Genomic DNA, 27,845 nt, shown 5'->3' with positions numbered 1-27,845 from the left:
TGATATAGGTAACTGCTGTGGGATTGCCCAACAATCTTCTCAGAAAGCTCTCCAGTAGGAAGGTCTTATGCTGCATAGTCAGCCAAAGCACTCGAAGTTCCAGAAAGTTACTCCGGAAAGGAGACTCCAAAAAACAAGACAAAGGAGGGACTTGGCCTGGCAATTCAGGAATCAGGTTCTGGAGTCCAAGGAAAACCTGGCCTAACAAATTGTTCTATCAATAGACTAGATCAACTTGACCCATGACAGCCTGTTGTGTTGTAGAGGTATGGATTGAAACTGGGCCTGCCTTGAAAGAGGTCACCAGACTCAAGCAAAAAAAAGTTAGACCACTCCTGGACTGGAGTGTTCAAATTTGAGACCATAGTGCCAGGAGGTTACCCTGGTGGTAGAACACTGGGGCATCTGTTTAGACCAGGACACAGAAAAAAAACACTTGGAAAAGTGCAAAAGTACAATATCTAAGCCAAAGACCTACGCTGCTGATCCCAATTCATATTTAGTTTTAGAAAGATCGTGTAACATACCATATAGGAAGTTAGTGTTACTAAACCTACAACAGTAAAATCAGTCTGTATATGCAGTAACGCATGCTTGTTATACTCGCTGTGGAACCTAAGGGGTTAATACTCTGCGTTGTGTAAAAAGGCGGTTTGATCCTGACTTCACTGATACCCACCTTCTTCCAGTGTCCCCCTCATCTCCTGATAAGACATATCGTGTGGAGACACTCTGCACATGCTTAGTTTGGTGTGTATTGCTAGAGAGGTTTATTCTTTCCTTGTGAGAGTGCAGGTCATCAGAACAGGGCCAATCAGCACTGTCCAGACAGAGGTCAGGGGATCTGCATCTTCCTAGAGCAGAATGAAAACGCCTCCTACAAGGTTTAACATGTGCTCGGCTGGACACCGATAAAAGTCACAAGATTTCTCTGTTGATGAGAAGGTATTTTAGCAGTTTATATTTACTAAAATAATTGCACTTCCATGTTCTCCTATTTACAGTGGGAGACCAGATATAGTGAATGCAGGGTCCTGGGATTAGTAGCACTTTAAGACTTCCCACCCTCCAAAGAGGCAAGTATGGATAATCTTTGTTTTTTGTTCTCAGTGGAACAAGCTGCTTTCAAAATAAATTGCAAATTATTGTATACTAAAAACATACTCACTTGTGTGCTATCTGGAACTTGGCTGGGTTGAGATAGCCGGGGCTCAGAATGTACTGGAGAGAAAAAAAAAAAAGTTAGAGCCAAAACGTTTATTATTTTCAATTGGCTTTCAAATCTTTTAATGATGTCCTATTCCTAACATTCTAAAGAATAAAGAGACCACTGACGGCAGTATAAAAGCACAATGTTTATTCATGTCTGATATAGAGCAGAAAGATACTCAAGACACTTACCTGGAGGGCAGACCATCTGAGGCAGCTCCATGCTTTGAGCTGGATTCATAGGCTGCGCAGACACAATTGCAGGGTCTATTGGTTGGTTTTCAAAATCCAACATAGAGTCCTGCAAAAGCAAGTGCCATGATATGACTGAGAAGATCATAAGTCGGTATACTTAAATAGCACAAAAAAATATTACACCTTCATACAAACCTGCATGAAATTATATGGACCTTGCATCTGGGCCATCAGGTCCTGAACCCTCTGCCTTCGTACAATGGGATCAGGCTGGACTTGGGAAATGGCATTTAGGGATAGGGGCTCGGGGACAGTTGGGGATGTTGGTTGCTGCTGCTGGAGTGAGTTTACGACCTTAGAGGGGAGAAATAAAAAAAAATAAAATAGTAACCACTTGTATTTAGATAAAGGGTGGGGGTGAGGAAAGGGGTTGTTATTGGTTGCCTATGAGTAGTATTACCCTTTAAGCCCATCTCTATGCTAAAATTTGTATTACTTAAAGACCCCTCTGGATATACTACCCTTCTGCAGAACTGTCCACTGCTGTATCTCTTCTCCGGAAGGAGTACACAAGAGTACAAGGAATCTTCCCCACAGCAGCCATTATTCACAGTATCAATGCAGAAAGCAGCAGTGAAGTCGGCACAGTGCTCTGCATCAGTGAAGAGGCCCAGCCAGGAGAAGAGCAAAGGAGGAAAACCCTGTAGCATCACAGGACTAGGCTAAAAGACTTGGGTGGGTACTAAACACAAAGCATAGGATACAACAAGTGGAGTCCCCAACGAGCAATATATACCTGAGCTGAGATTTAAAATGATCAAACTAACCTGAAAGTTATACCCAGTACCAAGCAATTTAAGACACACATCCCTTTATTCTGTCATACAATCTTTCAGTATACTTTCCTGGTGGATGTAATGCTCGTGTTTTTCTGATTTATTCAAAACAGCACAAGCCCACCACTATCAAGGGCATGTTTTTACCAATGTGTTGCAGTGTTGTGAAAGTCCAGTTTTAACTGCCTCTCGTCCACCCTATAGCAGGAATACTGCTACAGGGCGGCACAGGTGCGCAAAAAAGTCACATACACACACACGTGATTTTTTAGTTCAGGGTGGGGGCGCGCGCCCTACTCACACCGCCGCTGTCAATCACCGAGTCCCAGCCGGACGGGGGAGAAAAGTGTATGTAAACAATACAATTCCCTCCCCTATCAGCTCATGCACACTGCTTTGTATGGCTCTGCATAACAGAGCCATACAAAACCAGTGTGCTTACAGTTGAGAAAACACACCGCTTACTGTGAAACAGCACAGTTAACCCTTTGATTGCCACACGTTAACCCCGTCCTGCCCAGTGCAAATAGTAGAATGTCAGTGCTTTTAATTAGCACTGATCACTGTACTGGTGTCACATGGGATGTCATTGGCACCAAGTCAGTTCCCTCCCAGTGCAGCATTGCATGACCGCGCAACTGTCAGTTAAAGTAATGCAGCGCCATATTGCAAACAATGGCCTGGTCAGGAAATTGGGGGGGTAAATCCTCTGGAGGGCAAGTGGTTAACATTAAAAGTATACCTGAACCCCCCCCAAAAAAAAGAAAAAGAAAATATATATAAAAACACATTGCAGCTTACCAATTCTTAGATGTGGTGGCTGCATTACTTTTCTTTAACCCCCATCCCCCAACCACCTTTATTTTTATCTGCTGATCCTGCCAGTTAACACTTCTTGCCCTATAAAGTGGCTACACTCACTCCCCCACTGTATCTATGGAAGAGCAGATAGCCCCAGCCTTGGACAGCAGCATTGTCAGCCTACTGAGTGTAGTTTAAGATGTACTAATAGAATTGGATGGAATTACAAATGACTAACAAAATGAAGTCCAACTCCAACACCCAAAACCTATCAGTATCTCTTGAGATAAAAGTTGACTATACGAATAAAAGCTGTCCATTGTAAGCACCCTTGTCAGAGTTAATGTCAACTCCAATCACTTAGTTCCTTGGGGAATTAAAGGTTTGAACATTCGGTAAATGATCGAAAATCATCCATTATTTTGCCCATAGTACCGCTTTAGGCGAGAAATGGCTAATGGCTATAGAGAGAGAGAGAGAGAGAGAGAGAGAGAGACAGAGACAGACACACACACACATCCACAAACTTACTTCAACAGTTTCTACGGCCCATTCTTGCACTTGCTCCTTCTCTCCGCTGCTGAACTGGCTCTCTGCCATAAACTGTCTGTTTACAAACTGCAAAATGATATGACCATTAATTGTCATCCTAGAGAAAAGAAATCTGCTATGCCGTACCACAGCAGAAGAAACATTCTGAAGCTCTACACAGACTGTCTCCAAACACTTACACTAGGTTCACACCTACAGGTTTGCTGTGGCTTGTGTTTGCATGGGCAGAGTAGACCATTCACATGAATGCATTTTGCACGAAAATGTCATGGTGCTTTTGAACCATGCGGTTTCGCACACCAGAAAACGTGCTGCATTTTCAGATGTGTAAGGGTGCCATTAAGAATGAATTGCAGCCCCGCACATCTGCAAAAGAGCAATGTGTCTTGGCTGTAGGAATAGGTGAGATTTACATGCAACAGTATGAACCTAGCCTTAGCCTTTTTTACTTTTATAAATAGACAGGCGCTACATCAATGTGCATAAACATACAAGAGGCTTGTTTCACAACATGCCCCTAAACCAAACCATTACATTGCACCTACAGTGGGTGCTACATTTCCCACTAACTTTACAAAAAACAAAAAGACAAAAAAAGAAACAAAAAAAGAAGACACAAACAAACAAAAAGAAGACACAAACAAAAAGAAGACACAAAAAAAAAAAAAAAAAAAAAAAAAAAACACAATACAAAAAACAATAAAAAGTCCAAGAGTGAGTTTAAGTTTTGAAAGAAGTGACAGTCCTTTCCAGGGGCAGACGGACAACTCATGGGGCCCCCGGGCAATAGGGGATCATGGGGCCGCTGTGTCCTTGCCCAAACTCAAAAAAGCCTATGGAAAAAAAGGTACCAGGGGCACCTCATGGGGCCCCCTACTGACCCCGGGCCCTCTGGCAGTGCCAGAGTTTCCAAATGGTCAGTCCACCCCTGGTCCTTTCTAATCCTCTATGCTGTGACTCAAATAAGTGAGTGATTTAATATCTGCACCATGTGCAGGCAAGGTACATATAAATTGCTCACTCACCAGACCTTTTGACCCCAATTAAGGTGGTCAGATGAGTTTTGGTCATATAGGGAACCATCCCCTCAGGCTTTCCTAGAGTGCTGCTCCCCTCCAGCAGCTCTCCAGTGAGAAGGCCAAAAGCTAAGGCAATGGGATTTTCAGCAAACTCTCCAATTCATCTAGAGATTATATCTATCTATATCTATCCAGCCAACACATGGTGAAGCTATTAAATCACCCACTTACTTGGGTAACAGCATAGAGGATTAGAGAGGACTGTCACTTCTTTCAAAACCTAAACTCAGTCTTGGATTTTTATTGTGGGTTTTTTTTTTTTTTTTTTTTAGTGTTCTTTGTAAAGTTAGCGGGAAATGTAGCACCCACTATAGGTGCAATATACTAAATATAACAATTTGGATCAGTGGCACGTTGTGAAACAAGCCTCTTATGTTTACGCACATTTATGTAGCGCCTGTCTATTTATAAATCTTGGTTTGCAGTGTGGTCATCCACCTATTTAGGGCAGCTGCATATCTTACACAATTTGTAATTATTTTTTGACACATTAGACGCCATAACAAATTTCAATTCACTTACATTAGCCTTTTTACTGTAGAATGTAGTTGCATATCCTTGTCAAGAAGCCTGAATATTTTATTTAGTTTATTCCTTGGCTAAGGTTATAATAAAATAACCATAAAAAGAACTGTTCTAATATGTAGCACAATAAAATGTTACTAGAGGTGTGGGTTGCTACCCCTCATTCTGAATGGCTGCACAGCTTGTATGTAGCAGAGAAGTAGAGACTCCATTTCATTACAGAAGCAGAACTCCATCCCTTGTTCAGACCTGCTCTGCTAGAACATGCTGCACAGTGGCAGTAACACCCAGATTTAAATTTTGGCTTTGCCAACATGTTGCTGACATTTATGAATGGAGGAACTTAAACAGCCTCAGTCCAACAGCATTTCCCACGATCTACCAAGTCTGTTACATGGCCAGCTTAGCTGATCACAAAACTTGCATTACAAAGCAAAATACAAATGTCCCAGGAAAGGCATGCACCAGACCAGCAAATACATTTCAGAAATCTATACTTCATAGACCAGATGTTAATGCATGATGCCGCCAGTTTTAAAGATCAATGATTGCCAAATAGACAATCCTTTCCAGGTAAGTGACTACACAAAGCATTAATCTCGGAGTTCTGATTACATCGGATGCAGTGTAAAGTTCTATCTACATAAGTAGAAGTAGCCCACTCCAAAAACCCAGATCCTGAGCTTTGCTGAAAGCCTTACCTCGGTGGATTCCACTTCACTGGGCTCAGTATATTCTTCCACAGCTTCAGGTTCTAGAAATGTAACAGGCATACAATTACATAACTAGCCAAAAGTAGTCTGCATACATGTAACATGTTCAGTTTTAAACTAGCTTATCATCAGATATTAGAATTTCTAGTTCTTCATGTTCTAGTTACATGACAAAGATCCACCTCCACATCCTTGTCAAGATTTTCTAAGATTTGACAAAACTCACCATCCATTAGTTCCTTTAACCCTTTGAGGACCGAGGGACGTATTTGTCCCATGTTTTTAATTGCGTGTATAATCTGATTAAGAACTTAAAACTTTTTTTTTTGTTTGAGTCAATTTTAGTTCTAAACAAATGGATCTAGCTTTTTGCCAATAATTTCATGAAATGGCTTAGTTACAGCAACTGAAGTGTACGAACTTTAAAAACAAAAAAATTGATTCTTTTGGCGTTCCAAAATCTTACGGTCCTCAAAGGGTTAAAAGCAGCCCCATTTATTATACAAAAAGTCCAGCAGCTGCCCTCTGTAGAATACTTTACCAGTCCATCAGGCTTCAACTGAAAAGTTTGTTTCCTTGTAAAGCTCCAGGTAGCATTGGGATCTGACACTGTCAAGTGGGATACAGTGTCCCCCCACTAAGTGCAATGGTTTTGCCTGTCAACCCCCATGTTATTAACCACTTGCCTACCAGACAATTTTACCCCCTTCCTGGCCAGGCCAATTTTCAGCGCTGTTGCACTTTGACAATTGTGTGGTCATGCAACACTGTAACTTAACAATTTTTATCTTTTTTTTTTTTTTGAGACCGCTTTCTTTTGGCGGTATTTAATCACCATTGATGGGCAGCACTGACAGGCAGCTCTGATAGGTGGCAATTATGGGGCTACACTAATAATCAGTGTACATGTTCCCTCTGAGGAATGCCGCTTACCGGCTCTCCTCTCTCACGCTGTCAGCATGAGAGGACTGCCGATAACTGGCATTTCCTATTTATATGCAATCAGCTGTGATTGGACACAGCTGATCACATGAGAGCCTACATCAGCTATTTACTGACACAGGGCTCCACTAATCGCCACGCGCCCCCAGGGGGCATGCACAGCTAGAGTGGGAGGACGCCATATGACGTCCTCCCAGGACAAGATAACCACCGCCCCCTCTCGTCATTTCCTTATATGGAGGGCAGGAGACGGTTAAAGAACACCCCAGTGAAGTAATAGTCGGTGGAAGGAACCACAGTATCCAACATATGTCTTGTGCTGGCAGTACACCATCTGCACCCCTGGCACTTTGACGACGCTGCACTGACCGTGCTCACTCACCATTTACAATCTGGAGTCAGCAGGATGGGCCCCATTCACATGACTGGGAGCATGCCAACCCCTGTGTTAAAGAACTCCTTAAAGGGATGGCAGGAGCTGGCAGCAAGAGGTAAAGAGACTGCCACTTGCTACGCTTCAAATACAGGCAGATAATCTGTATCAGGGTACATACAACCACCGACTCAGACATCAGGGTGGCAATCCTGCACTTCTAGGGTGCCTTCTAGACCATGCATATCCTTACCCATGACTTCTACTATAAAAAAAAAGTGTGTTTTAGCAGTATGGAGGAAAAAAAAATATCTACCTCTCCATTCACTGTAAACTGTGTGGATGGAGAATGACCACTGCCAGCTCTTGTACTGTGCAGCCACGGCACCAGCCACTGCGCTAATACTATGGCTCTACCAAACAGCAAATTACTAATGACAAAAGGCGGTCACTGTTGGTCGATAGTTTTCCGCCCGGTTCAGTAGTTTTTAAAACATGAGCTGGGTGCTTGCAGGTCCACCCACGGCTCGAATTTCAGTCAATGCAGCAGTAATCGACTGAAATTCAAGCAGTCTAGGGTCAATGTAAGACAGCAGGCTTAGTAAGCATTGGCCTCTAGCACAGACTGAAAAAACCTGCCGAAAAGAACACTTTTTTTAAAAATAAAACCCACGCCTGCACAGAGACCCACATGAATCCCCAACTCCATTGTTTAAAGGAATAGTTCACCTTTACCAAAAAGCTGCCTATGCAGATAAGGGGCGTCTGTGGATAAAAACTGTGTGTTTCTGTCTAAAGTCAATTAATGCCCTTGCTATAGGTGTAGGCAGTTTACATCCCTGACTGAAAAACTGCCAGGGCATTGCTAGGTGAGGCCTCGTCATTACTGCTCATCTCCACCATCACAAGAGTGAGCTCTCAGATGCCAAGTTCAGAGCTACTGCGTCAGGGAAAAGAGCATGTGAGGGACTTTGATTCAAAAGAAATAAAGCTCACTCCTGCGATGGAAGTGAGCAGTAACGACTAGGCCTCACTTGGCAACATCCTGGGAGTATTCCAGTCAGGCTTCATGAGGTACATACAGTGGTGCAAAAAAGTATTTAGTCAGCCACCAATTGTGCAAGTTCTCCCACTTAAAAAGATGAGCGAGGCCTGTAATTGGCATCATAGGTAGACCTCAACTATGAGAGACAAAATGAGAAAAACAAATCCAGACAATCACATTGGCTGATTTGGAAAGAATTTATTTGCAAATTATGGTGGAAAATAAGTATTTGGTCAATATCAAAAGTTCATCTGAATACTTTGTTATATATCCTTTGTTGGCAATGACAGAGGTCGAACGTTTCCTGTAAGTCTTCACAAGGTTGGTACACACTGTTGCTGGTATGTTGGCCCATTCCTCCGTGCAGATCTCCTCTACAGCAGTGATGTTTTGGGGCTGTCGCAGGGCAACACGGACTTTCAACTCCCTCCAAAGGTTTTCTATGGGGTTGAGCTCTGGAGACTGGCTAGGCTACTCCAGGACCTTGAAATGCTTCTTACGAAGCCACTCCTTCGTTGTCCGGGCGGTATGTTTGGGATCATTGTCATGTTGGAAGACCCAGCCACGTTTCATCTTCAATGCCCTTGCTGATGGGAGATTTGCACTCAAAATCTCACGATACATGGCCCCATTCATTCTGTCCTGTACATGGATCAGTCGTCCTGGTCCCTTTGTGGAGAAACAGCCCCAAAGCATGATGTTGCCACCCCCATGCTTCACAGTAGGTATGGTGTTCCTTTGGATGCAACTCAGCATTCTCTTTTCTCCAAACATGACGAGTTTTGTTTCTACCAAACAGTTGTATTTTGGTTTCGTCTGACCATATGACATTCTCCCAAACCTCTTCTGGATCATCCAAATGCTCTCTAGCAAACGTCAGACGGGCCCGGACATGTACTGGCTTACGCAGGGGGACACGTCTGGCACTGCAGGATCTGAGTCCCTGGCGGCGTAGTGTGTTACTGATGGTAGCCTTTGTTACGTTGGTCCCAGCTCTCTGCAGGTCATTCACTAGGTCCTCCCATGTGGTCCTGGGATTTTTGCTTACCGTTCTTGTGATCATTTTGACCCCACGGGGTGAGATCTTGCATGGAGCCCCAGATCGAGGGAGATTATCAGTGGTCTTGTATGTCTTCCATTTTCTAATTATTGCTCCCACAGTTGATTTGTTCACACAAAGCTGCCTGCCTATTGCAGATTCAGTCTTCCCAGCCTGGTGCAGGTCTACAATTTTGTTTCTGGTGTCCTTACACAGCTTTTTGATCTTCACCATAGTGGAGTTTGGAGTGTGACTGTTTGAGGTTGTGGACAGGTGTCTTTTATACTGATAACAAGTTCAAACAGGTGCCATTGATACAGGTAATGAGTGCAGAACAGAGGAGCCTCTTAAAGAAGAAGGTACAGATCTGTGAGAGCCAGAAATCTTGCTTGTTTGTAGGTGACCAAATACTTATTTTCCACCTTAATTTGCAAATAAATTCTTTCCAAATCAGCCAATGTGATTGTCTGGATTTGTTTTTCTCATTTTGTCTCTCATAGTTGAGGTCTACCTATGATGCCAATTACAGGCCTCTCATCTTTTTAAGTGGGAGAACTTGCACAATTGGTGGCTGACTAAATACCTTTTTGCCCCACTATAAATGGCCTACACCTATAGCAAGGGCATTATTCATCTTTAGTCAGACAGTTTGCTATGATCCACAGATAGGTTACTGATAAAGGTGAACACACTTTAATATGATGGCTAATACAACCTCCACTAGGGAAGTTATCTCCTGTTATGCCATGTTACAGGGGGAATTTATGACTTTTCCCTTAACGGTGGGAGGGAGATGGGAGGTGGACCTTCGTCCTTTTGTGGAGGATCAGTGGGAGGAAACTCTTCAAGCAGTGCCCCAATGTGGCACAAAGACTTATGCAATTGTATACAATCTTCAAAGCTCACTTTACCCCAACCAGGTTATCGAGAACGGGTATTTCGGTTACTCCCACTTGCAGTAGGTGTTCCAGGCACCATGGGGCTTGGTCCATTTAATTTGGCCATGTCCCAAATTACATATCTACTGGGCATGAACATACTAAATGCGGTGTTTCAAATTTCTGTCCCAATTGACCCTAAACCACGTCCTTTGGGCATTCCTGTTGATTTTCAATTACCGGCTCTCACTAGAGATGAATTTGCTAGAGCAGTTGTTTAAACCCGGAGAGTTGTACTATGACATTGGAAATCCTCTGAGCCTCCTTCCCACAAGAAATGGGTACAACACATGGGTGAAACTCTCAGGTTGGAGAAAACACATTCATCAGAACAAAGATTGCCCCGCATATATGAAAATCTTTGGGGCTCTATAAGGTCTTATCCAGATGGTACTTTACACCGGCTCACAGATAAATATGTATCAGGATATGGACCCACGTTGTTTCAGCGGTTGTAATATGGATGGCTCGATGCTCCACATATGGTGGTCCTGTCCGGTAGCTCATAGTCTATGGACCAGAATCTATAACCTTACTTATGCCGTCACACATCAATCTCAGGAAAGACCCTACTGAAGCATTGCTTTTTTAATGCCCCTCCGTGATATACCTCGTAAAATTAGTTGACCAATTAGTTTTTTTTTTTCCCCAATGGCTATTAAACCATTGCACATTACTGGAAATCCCCTACTCTTCAATTTGAGGAAGTCAGGTCTTCTTTGTCAACACAAACTAAACGATGATGTTGGAGGATAACCATTACAGGTTTCTGTCTGGTAGTCCTGGGTGGACTATCATCTTGTCTCTCGCTTCACCACGAGATTGACCAATCTCTAACATTCAGAGTAATGCTCCCCTGGTTTCCCTTTGTGGGGGCTACGTGCTCCTGCACTCCTCATGGGTGAACTCTTTCTAACCTGTATTTTTCTTTTCCCCACTTCATTTCTTTTTTTTTTTTATAGGTTCCTTTCCAAGCTAGTGGGACCTATTTTTTCCATTCCCCTTTGCTTTTTGCTTGCTTTTCTTTACTCACTTCTACTCTTTTTTTTTTTTTTTGACGGATTTAATTATTGAAGCCCTTGCTTGATGTCGTTGCTCGTCAAGATTCCCCCTCCCTCAATTTTTTTTTTACAAGGCTTACAAAATTGATCCTCACCCCTCTTTTTTTTCCTCCCCTTTATCTTTTTTTCTCTCCTTCCTGTGGGGTGAGTCATTGATGGGAGACATCGACACTTACTTTCTATGACTCTATAGTCATTATTTATTGTGGACTATCAGGTTTTGCAAATCAAAACAAAAACGAGAAGCGCACCAACCTTGCGCATTACCTCAGTAACCAAAGTTACTTATTTAAAAAATAATACAAACAGCGAATAAAATCAGGCATGTAAGTCCTCAAAGGGACCTGAAAGATAAAGAGCCAGCACGGATCCCATCATGGGGGTAGATACTCAGTACAGCTGACGCGTTTCGAAGGGCATCCCTTCTTCATCAGAGCTATGATTTTATTCGCTGTATTTTATAATTAATAAACTGGTTACTGAGGTAATGCGCAAGGTTGGTGCGCTTCTCGTTTTTGTTTCGATTTGCAGTATTGTTCGGGCTTCCCCAGCCTTATTTGCAGCTGCACAACTCTACATGCATTGGTGGTCCATCTTTCCAGGTCTGGTTCTATCTATTCGTCACCCGCCTGGGTCCTTGAGCGCAGGAGATTTCGCTTATGATCTGTTGACCATCAGGTTTTGCCATACTTCTGGCTATGTGCAGGACGTATCTCCAGGTTGCCTTTACTCTACATGACCACACATCAAGCTTTTTCTGCTGCTTAGGCCCCTGCACGGGTCATATTTGTTCTTATGTAACTGTGCATGGTTCCCTTTTTGAAAGGCTGCTCTATTATGTACCACTTATGTTTCTATAACCTGTATAATCTGTTGATTAAATAAAATTTCTTTGGTACCAGAAAATCTTTGGGGCTCATGGCTGTATATCCCAGGCTTGAGGCCACACGATCTGGTTATAGACAGGCTATTTGTTTAGGCGTGCCCCTTGGGGTGTAAACCTTAGATGTACACTGACCTGATTGGTTATGGTTGTATTTGAGCAGTATGTCCATTATTTGATTGCATAACTTAAGATGTGCTGTGTATATCAGCGTTCCAATTTAACATTTTACATATATCAGATGGCATATAGTGTGACTGAGGATATCCTGGAATTGTACCAATATCTCCCCCATTGCCAAATAAAACAATCGCTAGATTTGGAAGGGGGGGGGGGGGGGAGGGAACGATGACGACGGGGGGAGAAAGACCCTCTATCAAGGAGACAGAATGCAATGGACAAGCCGAGAATGTAATCCGTTTATCGTGCCAGCCAGTGAGGTGTGCACATGGCTTTTTAGAAATGATAGCTCACCCCTACAGAAAAAAAAAAAAGTGGGACTCAGCAGCAAAGGATGGAACTTATGGAAATGCATCAACACAATTACCAAGCTCAGGTGCTTGTTCTTCTGCCGGCGGCACTGCGAGGGGTTCCTCCTCCTCACACAGTCCATTTTGGTGATTCTTCGTATTGTCAAAAAACCCACTCTGGAGGATGCGATCCACCATTTCCCGCAAAGCTTTATCTACAACCAAAGTAAATAGAACACAGTTTAAGGCGCACTAACCTCCAGCACACGGTTTCCTTACTTGTCTAGTACAGGGTGATGTACACAATGAGTTGTTCTTTTAACCTATCTAGGATTTTTTGATGAAACGCCCACCATCACCATCATAGTTACTACAAGTATTGAAACTGCCAAGGGCATAGAGTACTAGAACAGTCACAGTGCAGGGAGACCGTTTTCAATGAGAGCCAAAGATTACAGTCACATGGTTAAAGATACTTCTCCTAAAGCTTTATAAATTACCTTAAAATGTCATAATGAAAACTGTAGTTATATTACTGCAAAACTATATTGTTCAAACAGTCATTTGAAGAAAAAAAAAAAAAAAAGCCATTGTAGAACAAATTCTGATTACTGTATTACTATGCATTTTAGTTGACAGGTTCACATATACTTTAACCACTTGCCCTACTGATGATTTACCCCCCCCCCCCCCCCACACCTTCCTGACTAGGACATTGTTTGTGTTACGGCGCTGCGTTACTTTAACTGACAATTGCACGGTCATGCAACACTGCACCAAAATGAAATTTCCATCCCTTTCCCCCCTCCACGAATTGAGCTCTCTTTTGGTGGCATTTGATCCCCTGTGCGCTATAAGAGGCCGACAACTGAGAAAATGCTGTCATGTTTTTTTGAGCTATAAACAACCAAAATCAAAAAAAAAAAACACGATTTTCGGGAAAAAAAAATATTTCTGACTCTTTGCTATAAAACATATCCAATAAACAAATTTTAAACAAATAGTTTCATCATAAAAAATTTAGGCCAAAATGTATTCTGCTACATGTCTTTTGTAAATTAAATTGGTTTACATGAAAGTTATACCGTTTACAAAATGATAGAGAGATATATATATATATATATATATATATATATATATATATATATATATATATATATATATATATATATATATATATATACACACACACACACACATTTTATATATCCACACACACACACACACAGCTTTTTTGTTCATTTTTAATAGTAATGGAGGCAATCAGCGACTTGTAGCAGGACTGTGGCGGGCATTCTGACACCGGGGGAACTGACTTGGTGTCACTGACATCTCCAGTGACACCAATACAGTGATCAATGCAAAAACAAATTTAAAAAAAAAAATTCAAAAATGGCACTGGGCAGGAAGGGGTCAACAAAAAAAGGGCACTGGGCAGGAAGGGGTCAACATGAGGGGCGATCAAAGGGTTAACTGTGCGCTGTTTTATGGGTGTGCATGCTTTACACCGTAAATCACACAGCTTTGCATGGCTGTGCACAGCCATCCAAAGCAGTGTGCATGAGCCGGCAGGGAGAATTGGATTGTTTACATACAGTTCTCCTCCCCATCAGAGATGCTAGACAATCACCGAAGAGTAATCACTGGCTGGGACCCGGTGATTGACGGCCGTGAATGGTGGCACGGGTGGGGTGGGTGCCTGCCCCCTACCCAGGAATGCAAAATCATACATACGAGTTTGTGCACCCATGTGACCCAGTAAAAACTATCTGCTATAGGGAGCTCGGGAGCGGTTAACATTAGAAGGCATCCTATATCAAGCACAGAAGTATTGAGCATGAAATGTTTTAATAACCCAATAACCCCTCTCATTCCTATCCTCAAGTTGTACAGGGGACTGCCTGTGAAAATGTTGATACCAAGTAACAGTCGGGTGCTATAAAAAAAAAAAAAAAAAAAAGTGGCTACGATTTGTTTTTCTGATATCTGCCTAAAGTTTGGCTATATCAAAATAAGCAAGACAACTCAATGGAATTTACTCTCACTAAGCAGATTGCCTTACTTCCAGTTCCTTCCAGAGACTGTAAGTGAATGAAAATCACAGCAGGAGACTGACAGGCAAAAACTAAACTTAAAACCCTGGCAGGTTTTTTGCTCTTCGGTCTAAAAAATAAACCTTTGCATACACCAAGCCTAAATGAGTTGACAATTCTAGGTAGATGCATTTAGAGATCAAAAAAAAATAAATGAAAAAGTAATTTTGTTGTGTTGTAACATTTGTAACAATGCAGGTTTTACTTTTCCATCTGATTTCTAGAAAGAGGGGACACACTGTGTGCATCAGCAACAATACTGCTGAGGGAGCAGAGGCTGGCATAGATCCCAGGTCACTGCTGACTAAGGAGGTGCCAGAAAAGGCAGAGCTGCCCAAATGCAGACAGCTGGCACATAACTATTCTATGGATAGCACTTTCATGATGAAAGCTGCAGCGAGGCGAACGCACGAGGCCAGCTCAGCGACATGGATCATTTTAGTTGGAAGTAAAAACTAGACTCATAGCAAAAAGCTCAAATTATTTGCAAAAGGCTTACATGTGGTTCCGCACACTTGCTTGTCTTTTCCATCCAAGACATCCCAGAGGTGCATGGAGGCCTGTTCATATTGATCACTCAACCTGCAAGAATAATGAACATTGGATTGTTCAAATTTGACTTGTCACACTGCTGACTGAGTCAACTTGTCAATGACCATGTTAAAGTGGAATTAAAAAGTGTTACTAAACCCAACAGTAAAATCAGTCTGTAAATGCAGTAAAGCATGCTGGTTATACTCACTGTGGAACCTAAGAGGTTAATCCTCTGCATTGTGTAAAAACGATGTTTGATCCTGACTTCTCTGATCCTCTCCTTCCAATGCCCCCCTCATCTCCTGATAAGACATACCGTGTGGAGACACTCTGCACATGCTCAGTTTGGTGTACATTGCTAGATAGGTTTTTTTTTTCCTTGCAAGAGTGCATGTGATCAGTACAGAGCCAATCAGCACTGTCCAGACAAAAGGCCAGGGGTCCTGCATCCTCAAGCAAAATGAAAACTCCTATAAGCTTTAGCATGTGCTCAGGTGGACACTGATAGAAGTCACAAGACTGCTCTAACTGCTGATGAGAAAGGATTTAGCAGTTTATATTTACTAACATAAAATTGCATTTCCATGTTCTCCTGCTTACTGTGGGAGACCAAATATAGTGAATGCAGGGTCCTGGGTTTAGTAACACTTTAAAAGGCACATTACTCACTTCCATTCTAATGGTCCAAAATCCAAGGGGTCCTTCACTGGCACCTACCAGCACCCTGCCCACTTTCGGCCATCCTGATTGGCCAGTGCAGGATGACATGACCCCTTTGTATGTGCAGAGTTCATCTTCCTGCCATGGACTGTGCCGGCAATGTAAACTCAGCTGCACACAAGGAGCTCAGTTCGCATGCCACAGAAGAGACATTGCATGGCAGCCAATACCAAAGGGCTCCACTCACACTTTTGTGACTTGTCATGCAACAATGGACAGCAAAGTCACATAAGCAGCAGCCCGTTCTTTTCAATGGCTCATTGCACAACCTAAAGTTGCAGTGATTTTGAAAAGGTGCCTGCACTACTTTGGTCCAGAGAATGGAAAGTTGGATTACACCAAGAGTCGCATCAAAGTCACTCACCATCGTGTGACTTTGGAGACAAGCAAATGATAAAAGGATTCTCCATGACAAATGATAAAAGGATTCTCCATGGCAAACAATGTAAACAGTAGAAGTGTGAGACTTAAATATTAACACAAACACACAGACACAAAAATCTGCTAGATACATTCCTGTTTATTCAGTGCCTGACCTTGCCAATGCTCTTGCCTGTGAATGCAGTTAGATGAACCCCGCCAGCAATGCAGCAGTTTTCTAAGATTTAGCCATACATTTTCCTAAACCGTGTATGCCGGCTTTAAGACCGATATAAAATGACTACCCTCCCCAGTTATAGTAAAAGACACACCATATACCTTACAGATGGATCTCGTGCAGGATCCAGGAGCTTATAAAAATCATCCATTAAAGTTAGTTCTTCTTCCGACACCAGAGGAACCCCATTAAGGCCTTGTTTCAAGTCATGGCGTACTTCTTCATCACCAATTTTATCTAAGACAAACTGCAACTCTAGCGCTGTTTTTAAACGTTTCTGTTCGGCTTCTTCACGCATGAGCTGCTCTCGACGAGCTGCCTTTTTGATGGTCTTTTGGATCTGAAAATTTAGGAGTTCACATTTAAGCATTTCAAATCATAATTATATATATATATATATATATTTAAAAAAAAAAAAAAAAAAGAAGTGGGAATGTAATAGCTGAAACAATGCAACAACAGGCTATATGGCAAGCCGTGGCTTTGCCCAGCTCCTGACCTGGGTACTGCTGAGCTGTACAGAAGCAATGCAGACACATGACCTAAAAAAGTAAGCTGCGTCTAGAAAGTAAGAGACACAGCCATCTTACTGGGAGAGCATGTGCACTGATCACAATGCTGTGTAGGCTCTATGAACCTACAGAGCATTGCCATGAAGATCCTAAATGTGGATATTTTTTGAGCAGTGGCCTCCAAACTGTCCTTTTGCTTGTCTCTTTTGCCCCCGGGGCACTACTCCTCCCACTGACAGCAATGATTGGGCACTATTCCTTCCACCGATACCAACGACTGGCATTTCTACCACAGGTTCCAGCAATGGGGCACTATTATTCTTCTACTGATCACAGGCCTTATGCATTTTTTTTTCTTCTTTTACTCCCACCAGCCACCAAGCCTGAAGCATCATTTACCCCCCTCCCCCCCAACTGATGCTGGGGCACAGCTGGCTCCCCTAAAGTCTAAAAAAAGACAGTGAACTAGCCTTTTATTTAGAAAGTTTGGAGAGGTAAGGCTTAATTAATAATCAAAAAAGGACACAAAGATTTTATTTTGCTACACAACCACCAACTCCATTCTAGGCATTGTGTGGGCAACAGATTTTCCTACATTACTAAAATTACAGTAACAGTACAGCCATCTGGATCCATCCTCCTGGCCTGGGAGCACCACCACCAGTCGGAGGTCAATAGATCAGAGACTCTAAAGCTTACTGTACGCTATGAGAAAATCAAACAAATGATCGTCCGATTTTCCACAAAGTTGTGCATCGGGATGTAACCGGCAATGGTGTTAACTTGTACGAAAATTCTCATCCTACATAGGCAAACCTTCTCTTTTGTACAATTTCTATGCTCAATGCCACCTTCTTCCAGGTTTTTCTTTGCTTCGGATCATGCATTTTATCCTATACGAATATTTCTGTATGATTACTGTACACAGAGCAAAAATCTGACAACGTGCTCAAGTTCGATAAAAATTTCCTAGCTTGCGCCTTCATTTTTTTTCGTCCAAACAGCTGGAATTGGCTGTTGAAAGCACTAAACAAACAGCTTAAAAAAAAAAAAAAAGTAAGGGAGCCTCAGAAACGCGTTGCAACCCCCCCTCCCCCCTGCAACATGCCCCTGTAAGCCTTCCGGCTAGTGCCGTGAATGAGAAGAGAGACACCGTCGACCTATCATCTTGCAGCAGGTCCTTGCTTGTGCCCTGCAGCCCTATCAGTCCATCCAGACTGCTGTGAGCTGTACATCGCACCACCACTCTGACACCCGGCGCAATCTACAGGTCTTTCAGATTTAGGTGACAAATGGAATAAAAGTGTTGTTTTTAACCACACACTAATCTGGCACCCTGTTCTGTTTCCTTTCTAAACTAACGAACAGATAATCATAATAATTTTCTTACATTGTGTAAGGGCAATAAATCACTAAAAAGGAACTTTAACTCTCTAGGCTTGTAAACGTCACAAGTGGCTAGTGTCTTGTAATCTACCTCTAACCCCTCCTAATGCAATAAAAACGTGGTCACCCTAAAGCGAGCATTTACGGTTTGAGATTTCCTGTGGTTTACTCCCTCATACGGATAGCAGAAGATGCTACTAAACTTCATCTCTCCCACCGACTCACATGCAGAGAGAAAGATTGGACAAGTATAGTGAGCAGACTGCAGCACAGGTCGTACTCTCCATTTCAGGAAAAATATCTTAAATTACCAAGAGGATACTGGATAAATCAAAGCAGGTATAAAAACACATCTTACATCTTGGCCCAATGCCATGAAACTTTTCTGCAGTTCTCGAGCAAACTCCATGTTTGTTACAACCTCCTGATATTTTGCCACCGCATCCTAAAAGCAAAAAAGAAAGCATTAACAAATGAAGATACCTGATATTTTTGGATAGAACAAGTAGAGGAAGCTGTGACAATACATTATGCAATCAGAATAAACAAGTCCATTAGTTAGAGAAATCTGTGCTCATTTTGCTGCAGATTTTGGCCTATTCAGACTTAAAGGATAAAAAAAAAAAAAAAAGTTCAGGAAAAAAAAGCATTTCTTTTTTGAGCGCCTGTAGAGGATTGCATAAACAATCATCAGATCACAGGTGCAATGTCAGGCTCCCAGTACAGATGTCTGTAGACAGTTAATGAAGAGCAGGAAGAAGTAAAAACTACAAGGGCGCTCACCAGAGCACTCAATTCACCGAGAACTCAAGTAGTCCGCCAGTTCAGATGGGACCATTCACAGATGGTTCTAAATGTTAAATTGTGACAGCAGATGCAGGGAGAGAATCCCTCTCCAGCTGTCACAGTGGGAATCAGGAGTGTGGGGCTGCAGCATTAAAGCGGAGTTCCACTCACACTGTAAAAAAATAAGTCAGCAGCTACAAAAACTGTACTTGCTGACTTTAAAAAAACAGCCACTCAGCTGTCCCACAATCCTGTGGTGTCCTCCCCGCAGCCCGTTTCACCGGCCGGCCAGTGTTCCAGGAGTCGGCATCTTCAGTGTGGGCACCCGGCTCTGACAGCTTGCGGCTTCACAGCCGGGTGCCCACTGCGCATGCACAAGTAGCACTGCGCTTCCTGAATGGTCTTGTAGTCTTCTGGGACCTGTCACATGTCCCAAAAGACTACGGAGAGGGAGGGAAGGAGGAGGACACCTTCCGCATCCGATGGCCTAAGCAATCGCAGCGAAATTGGGAGCAGGTACCTGTCAATTTCGGGTACCCGCTGCCCAAAGGTGCCAATCATTAATGGGGAGCAGTCTTAAAAGCAGAACTTCACCTTTTGGGTGGAACTCCGCTTTAACATGTTACACCCCGACTACTGGTATAACAAGTTACTAAAGGTGAACCTATCCTTTACAACTAAATCAACCAACATTGCCCATTTTTAATCCTTATACTTCCAGAATTAGTAAATACATAGGAAAGTATTACATTTACTTGCTTTATATTGTAAATCAATATTTCTTTGGTTGCTTCCTGGTTACCAGGCCTAGGCAAAATGTCATATTCCAGGAGTCTTCAGGAGGGACTCTCAGCTAAGCACATTCTCCTATCTGCATGCCTCTGCTAAGTACAGATGGATTCCAGGGAGTAAATACTACATGAACCATCTGCCCGTACTCATGATGGCCATGGCTAGAAAATGCTAGGGTGTGTGTTTTTCAAAGTGATGGATGGGGGAGTAAAAAAAAAAAAAAAAAACAAAAAAAAAACACCCCCTGATCAAATGCAGTTTTAGTTCCACTTTAAGCACAATGAATCAAGGCAGAAAAATAAATTCTGCCCCGCACTGACAACATCAGGTCTCAGAAAGCTTTATTCAACTTTGACATGGCATAGTGCATCCTCGACAGGGACGACCATTCAAAACACATTTCACCCAATGTGGACTTGATCAAGGAGATCCTAGTCAGCACCTGGAGTTGGATCGTTCTGTGGACCTGGAACAGGTGAGACTCTGTACTAAGTTCACTCAAGTACACCAATATCAGAAGAAGCCATAAGCAAATTACAGAACAAGGAAGGGGATAAAAAAAAAAAAATAAAAATCAATATACCAGTTGGTCCTGATTCAGTCGCTCTCCTTTGTTCATTCTGTCCTGGTAGTCGTCCAACTTGCCCTGCAAAAGAACATCAAGAATGACTTGAAAGCCATAAACAATGAAAATATTAGAATTATGAGGCTGACCAGATCTCCAAAGAGAACATATTTGGAAGGTTTGAGGGGCACAGGTAGTTGAATGAAATGGCGAACAACGACAGGCCATTACCTACACCACTGTAGGTAAACCTTAAAATGACAGTTTGTTTTTTTTCCAAAAAAAAAAAAAAAAAAAACCACACCACACCTGCTCTGTGCAATGATTTTGCACAGAGCCTGTCCCCAACCAACTGCTCTGTGCATCCATAAGCGACAGAGCTGTGCTCAGCCCCACCCCCCTCTCCTCATTGGCTGCTGCACACAGAAGGTTTTTTACCTTCATGCATAGAATACATGAAGGTTAAAAACCCTGAGCCTTTACCACTTTAAACTATTTCTCAGCAAGTTTGGCTTCAGGCCTCACTGCATACCACTCTCTTAAAAATGAATGCCAGCTCCCTCTCCGAGCCTTTGGAAACTGCCAACAAAATGTAAAAAGGGGAGAGAGAGGGAGGAGGAGGAGGGAGGAGATAGATAAAAAATGAGGATCTTGTGCCCCATGCACAAATGCGGAAAAGTCCCTGACCCCTTTTCAAAACCACACCGCAAGTTCTGGTGTGAGCATTAGATGCGTGTAGGTGCCACTAACAATTAATGGCAGTGACACGACTACTGAAGGGCAATATGTTTGTGTCAGGAAAGTGGGCAATAGGTGTAAACCTAGCCTCAGTGAGCGGCAGCTGCAGGTGGAGAGGATGGAGCGCCAACAACTGGGTCATGGGAGTCTATGGGTGACATGACCGCTCTGGTTATTCACCACAGTTGTTGAGCACTCCCTTAAGCTAGGTTCACACATTACGTCTTGCGTTGCACTTTTGCACCTGTGTTTGACGCGTTTTTTTTTTCTTTCCATTTTTCTTGTTGTTAGGCAGATTTATAAACACATTTATTTATGGTACTTATATAGCACCGTCAATTTACGCAGCGCTTTTACATATATATTGTACATTCACATCAGTCCCTAACCCTCAAGGGGTGTACAATCTAAGGTCCCTAACTCACATTCATACATACACATTAGGGCCAATTTAGACAGGATCCAATTTACCTCCTAGCATGTCTTTGGAGTGTGGGAGGAAACCGGAGTACCCGGAGGAAACCCACGCAGGCACAGGGTGAACATGTAAACTCCAGGCAGGTGGTGGTGTGGTTGGGATTTGAACCAATGACCCGAGTACTGCCAGGCGGCAGTGCTAACCATTTAGCCACTGTGCTGCCACATAAAACAAAAACACTACATGCTTTTCTGCAGAGTTTCCAATTAAATCTATAGAATCAAAAACGCAACTTTTCACATTAAAAAAAAAAAAAAAAAAAAAAAAAAAAAAGGCCCTGACCTTTTCCAAAAAATGCACCGGGTAAAAAACGCAAAGATGTGAACCTGTCCCACAGGAAATCATGCAAAAGTTAGCCTTCACCAGCACTTTAAGCCCCAGTGGTAATCTTAAAACCCACCAAAAACCACACAGGAATAGAACACTACACGTCCCATGAAGCAAAGGGAAATCATGAAGGACCTGGTGTGTGGAGGGAGGGGAGGACCACTGACGGACCAGGAAACACAGTGTGAGGTCATAGAGGAGAGCACAGACCAGGAGTCTCCCAGCCTGTCAAATGACATATTTACAGTGGCAATTCAAAGCAGCAAATCTGATGCTGCAGGGACATAAACATGTCCCCACTGTTACAAGACTAGCAGCTGAGGGGATAGAGAGCAAACCAGCCAAGCTTCTGATACAGGGAGGTTAGAAGGAAAAAAAAAAAAAAAAAAAAAGGGACAGAGGGATTTACACTAGCAGAGGAAACAGTTTGCACATGGTTTTGCATTAGGGTAGTGCTGCATCATTTTGCACAAGCCTGTAAAAAACAAAAAAAAAAGGAAAGTAAGATGCACTTCAATACATAATAAAACATTTTGTCCAGAGTTCAGTTTTCAGCAACATTTATCCACTTGTAGCTCAGTTTCTTACCCGGACATCCTTGGTGGTAACAGCACTTCCTGTTTCAGGCTGACAGCACTAACACCCCAGTCACATGTGATCTGCCTGCTATGCAACTTGCAAATAGAACGACGCAAAGTCTCACCCTACTGTCTGCAATTATAGCGGTCATATCTGTGAGGTTCTGACTTGGTCGGACCCGCACCGATTTCTAAAGTAGTACATGCACTACGTTTGGTGATTTGGATAGACACCTCTTGCAAACCGCACCTGAAATCGGCATCTCACCCGAATTTGAAAACGTGCGACTTCACTGCAAGTCGCACAATTTCAAAGTTGGGCTTGATGTGACCGAGGGGGTAAGCCACCGCCTCAAAATTAGCAGCTTTATTTCAGGTACTTCTATAGCGCCATCAATTTGCGCAGCGCTTTACATATATATTGTACATTCACATCAGTCCCTAACCCTCAAGGGGTGTACAATCTAAGGTCCCTAACTCACATTCATACATACTAGGGACAATTTAGACAGGAGCCAATTAACCTACCAACATGTCTTTGGAGTGTGGGAGGAAACCGGAGTACCCGGAGGAAACCCACGCAGGCACAGGGAGAACATGCAAACTCCAGGCAGGTGGTGCCGTGGTTGGGATTTGAAACAACGACCCATTAATGCCAGGTGGAAGTGCTAACCATCTAGCCGCTGCGCAATTATCAGCCTACCATGTGCTTTCCTTCAGTTAACCACCAGACAGTCTATCCCACAGACAGCCAATGGAAGGACCGTACTGCATGAGAGACTTTGCAGCATTTCTTACCAAAATGAGGTAAATGACCTATTAAAAGACAGCAACCCCAAAACAAGTGTCCCCATTGGAAGATATTTCCCTCACCTGTTCCTACATAATTTTACTCCTAATAGTCACCAGAAACCTACCGCTAGCAGGACAAAGCCAGCCATAAAACCTGACAGGAGTTCTAATCCCTCATTACTAGACATAAAAACTTTTACAGCTTGGATGCTTTTTTTTTTTTCTTTAACTATTACTACAATCCAGCTAGTCATCAAGTAGAAAAAAAAAAAAAAAAGGGAAGAACACCACCCTCATCAGCACCACCAGCAGCTATAGCTAACCGCAATGATCAAGTGGATTTTCTGTTTATACAATTGAGAGATCAACTTCTGTACAACCAGCCTGCCAATAAATGAACTGAAATTAAGCCAGTTTCTGCTGAACCGGCCAAACTGCCATTTACAGCCAGCAAGTATATGTAAACCATCACCTTCCAAAACCACCCACACAGTATAAAACAGAAATAGAAGGTAAAACATTTGTGGGGGGAAAAAAAAGTGGTCACATTCCCTCTGAATAGAGTTAAGACCGGAGAAACAGCACCCTGATCTTCCCAGTGAAAAGCTGCGTGGGGGTGTGTCAGCACAAGTCTGATCATTGGAAGAGATCAGGCCAGGTTCCAGCACAGATAGAAAACTGACCACTCTGCTCTTATGCCTAGTGTGGTCAGGTGTAGATAAAGCAGAGGGACTGGCAGTAACACCACAGGAATCAATGCAAAGAACAGGTAGTTTTGCATACAACAGTACAAGCAGGCACATATCAAGAGTATGAAATGCTGGCTTATAAACCTTAAAAAAGTGTTCCCTTTTCCCATCTATGTCCCATTGGGGGAAGACTTCCCTTTTCCCATCTATGTCCCATTGGGGGAAGACTTCCCTTTTCCCATCTATGTCCCATTGGGGGAAGACTTCCCTTTTCCCATCTATGTCCCATTGGGGGAAGACTTCCCTTTTCCCATCTATGTCCCATTGGGGGAAGACTTCCCTTTTCCCATCTATGTCCCATTGGGGGAAGACTTCCCTTTTCCCATCTATGTCCCATTGGGGGAAGACTTCCACTTCACTTCCTGTCCCAAAAGCAAAAACCAAAGTGAGGAAATCCCTTTAAAGTGAAAGAACCCCTGAACTGATTTCACCATTGGAAGGCTTCCCCTCTAATCCGGTGACATAAGATGCAAGATTTTCCTTTCACTCGCAGGGATAACAGGACAAAGAGGGTAAATCTCCCTAATGGGGGCAGAAACCGCAATAAAAACCTGACGTGTTCTAATCTCTCCAGTAAAGAAAGTTTTGCTTTAACCACTTGCCCTTCTGAGGATTTACCGCCCCCCCCCCCCCCCCTTTCCAGACCAGGCTATTTTTTTGCATTACAGCACTGTGTTACTTTGACAATTGTGCGGTTATGCAATGTTGCACCCTAATTACATTTACATCCTTTTCTCCCACAAATTGAGCTTTCTTTTGGTGATATTTGATCGCCTGTGTATTTTTTTTTTCTTTGTAATAGTGCAAAAAAGGACCAATACATGCAAATTAAGTGGACAAAAAAAACGTGCAAGTGCAAAAACACAAAAATAAGTGCACTTAGCGGTGTGCTTTATTCCACCCCCCAAAGACGTAGCATCTCTACCCTGATCCCCTGGGGCGCAAGGCTCCTGACAGGGACTAAGGTTTCCACATGGTCCACCTAGTCAAAAGGCCTGGCGGACCTCTTTGCTTGTGGCTAGCCAAAGTTGACCACCAAGTACTAGGTTGTGGGGCTCTCCCAAAGAGAGACCCCCCCCTCGGGGACAGGTGAGGAAGGAACCTAATGGCCACGCATCCTCCCCCCTGGACTTCAGAGCAGGCCCGAGGATCCACTGCCTACTTACTGTGAGGAAAAAAGAAAAAAAAAACCCACAAAAGTAAAAAAGGTGACAAAATGTGGGAGAAAAAAAAAATGAATAAAGTGTCTGTGCAGTTGTGCACTGGCTAGGCCCTGAGGCCTGTAAATTTTAAATGGTTTACGTAAAAGTTATAGCATTTACAAATGGCGGTATATATACTGGGATTTATTTATTTTTTAACTAGTAATGGCAGCAATCAGCGACTTATAGTGGGACTGCAGCAGACACCGTGACTTTGTGTCACTGAAAGCAGTGTGCACGAGTGGACAGGGAGAACTGTTAATAAATAAAAACAGTTCTCCCCATCAGAGGTCCTCGGAAATCTCTGGGCGCCAGCGAGTAATCACCGGCCAGGACCCAATTATTGACGGTCAAGGCTTGCACAGGTAGGACTTGCGCACGGTAATGCAAAATCACATATATACATACACACGTGATTTTGTGCACGTGCCGCCCTGTAGTAGTATTTTTCCTATAGGGCGGTCAGGAAGCAGTTAAAAAGGACAGATTGCAAAGTACAGAGTGATATTGTAAACACAAGTCAACATTTCAAAGCAGTTTCTGGAAGTGCTTTGTGGCGCTACACTGCATCCGAACTGGTCACACAATACTGTCTCAAGGACAACCAACACTACTGTTACAACTTGGAGATTTGAATATAAAACAAAAATAATGTTGATCCTGCTCTGTTCTCATGTACACAGGAACACAAACGCACCCATTAGAAGGGTCTTTGTACAACATTTCGGGAGGGATCATTCTGGGGCCAATTTTAATTATTTAAGCCTGGTACACACGGGCCAAATATGGGCCGGTTCAACACTGGCTGACTCTCGGCCAATGTGTACAGCAGCCGGTCCTGTTTCTGTAGAACAGGCATGCTGGAAAATCTGGCGATCTGCATCTGAACAGCAAGTGTACAAACCAAACGCACACGTTCCTGCGTTAAAAATGGCGGTGTGTATAAGTGGGTGCTGCAGTGATCGGTGGTTGGAACCAAAACAGAATCAGCAAGAGAGGATGTCACCAGCACACCGAGGATCACCAATATGGCTCCAAAAGTTTAATAAAATGATCACATAGTTATAGCAAGGAAACGTTTCGGAGTCTCACAGGACCCCTTCATCAGGCATGTGACCAACAGCACTTGCAGCCAATGGCTGTCCTCCTGTCAGAACACAATAGCTCAGTGATGAGCAGGGGCAGACTGACCATTTGGAAACTTGGGCCCGGGATCAGTAGGGGGCCCCATGAGATGCCCCTGGTACCTTTTTCATAGGCTTTTTTGAGTTTGGGCAAGGACACAGGGGCCCCATGATCCCCTATTGCCCAGGGGCCCCATGAGTTGTCAGTTTGCCCCTGGTGATGAGATTGTTGTACCAACATCGGATAGTTAGCACAAAGCTCCTCGGTGTGTACCAGGCATAACTGAGGGCTAGTTCACACTAGGTGGTCCAGTGCGGGTTTTTTTTTTTTTATTGTATCGAAAAATGAATGCACAGTGTTTTCCATGTATTCCAATGGCCCTGGTTCACACCAGGGCAGTCAGTTCCAGGTACAAAAAAAAAAAATAAAGTAGAACATGATGCATTTTTTCGGCACACATCCATACTGGAACATGGCACACTACATCAAAACTGCACTGGAACGGTGTGTGGTGTTAACGATAAGCAAAAACGTATCTGGAGTGCGCTTTTGTGGTGTGAACTTGCCCTCAAACTGATATGTTGTAGCCTACGGAATATTTAGGGTACAGAAGTTTGTCATTTATTCATGGCTGCATTTTAAAGCTTGACATGTTTGGTATCCATTTACTCGGCACCTCTTTTTTCATAGATTTGAAGAAAAAAAAAAAAAAAAAAGCCCGTCTCTGCATTCTTTGTTTGCTCAGACAAGATGTCGTTATTAGTTCCTCCTAACTAGCTGTTGTCGGATTTGCTGCAGGGGAGAAGAAACGAGAGGGGGAAGGTCAGACCTCATAACTAGGCTTAGGAAGTACCCAACAACATGGGACAAAGTTCTACTGAGGAGTTAGGGAGCAGAACTGAAAAACAAAAAACAAAACACACACGTTCTAAGTCCTTAACGCTTTCCAATAAGTATATGTGGCCTCATGGAAGTGGGTCCTTATCCACGTGGCTGCATATATACATATACGTGTTTGCACTGAGAGTACACTGCGCGCTCCCAGCACAGAGACCGACCTCTCCAAGAGCCCAGAGTCTTTACGATCGATTAGGAATCTGGAGGCTTGGTTCCCAGTCACCTGATTCTGAGCTTCTAATCAGTCATTGTTCAGCCCACACCTAGCTTTTCTAATCATAAAAACAGAAAGATGCACTGTATCATCTTCTT

At 43.1% G+C, this 27,845-nt stretch overlaps 1 protein-coding gene across 4 annotated transcripts in view; it reads right to left on the bottom strand.

The window, feature by feature from the left end:
• Positions 1 to 27,845, bottom strand: part of CAPRIN1 (cell cycle associated protein 1) — a 58,706-nt gene that overhangs the window by 15,263 nt on the left and 15,598 nt on the right. For all 4 annotated transcript variants that reach the window (XM_089684616.1, XM_089684615.1, XM_089684617.1 and 1 more), the window contains exons 3-12: positions 20,666 to 20,728; positions 18,863 to 18,949; positions 16,708 to 16,946; positions 15,254 to 15,336; positions 12,739 to 12,876; positions 5,899 to 5,951; positions 3,573 to 3,659; positions 1,600 to 1,758; positions 1,402 to 1,510; positions 1,169 to 1,221 (exon numbers count right to left, since the gene is read on the bottom strand). In XM_089684616.1, coding sequence (XP_089540742.1) covers positions 1,169 to 1,221; positions 1,402 to 1,510; positions 1,600 to 1,758; positions 3,573 to 3,659; positions 5,899 to 5,951; positions 12,739 to 12,876; positions 15,254 to 15,336; positions 16,708 to 16,946; positions 18,863 to 18,949; positions 20,666 to 20,728 — 1,071 coding nt within the window. The remainder of the gene's footprint in view (positions 1 to 1,168; positions 1,222 to 1,401; positions 1,511 to 1,599; positions 1,759 to 3,572; positions 3,660 to 5,898; positions 5,952 to 12,738; positions 12,877 to 15,253; positions 15,337 to 16,707; positions 16,947 to 18,862; positions 18,950 to 20,665; positions 20,729 to 27,845) is intronic.

The sequence above is a fragment of the Staurois parvus genome, unplaced genomic scaffold (genome assembly GCF_062004578.1).
Source record: "Staurois parvus isolate SC_StPar_1 unplaced genomic scaffold, SC_StPar_1.0 ptg000350l, whole genome shotgun sequence".
NCBI lineage: Eukaryota > Metazoa > Chordata > Amphibia > Anura > Ranidae > Staurois > Staurois parvus.
The sequence above is the reverse complement of the archived record's forward strand: the minus strand, read 5'-3'. Positions and strand labels throughout refer to the sequence as shown.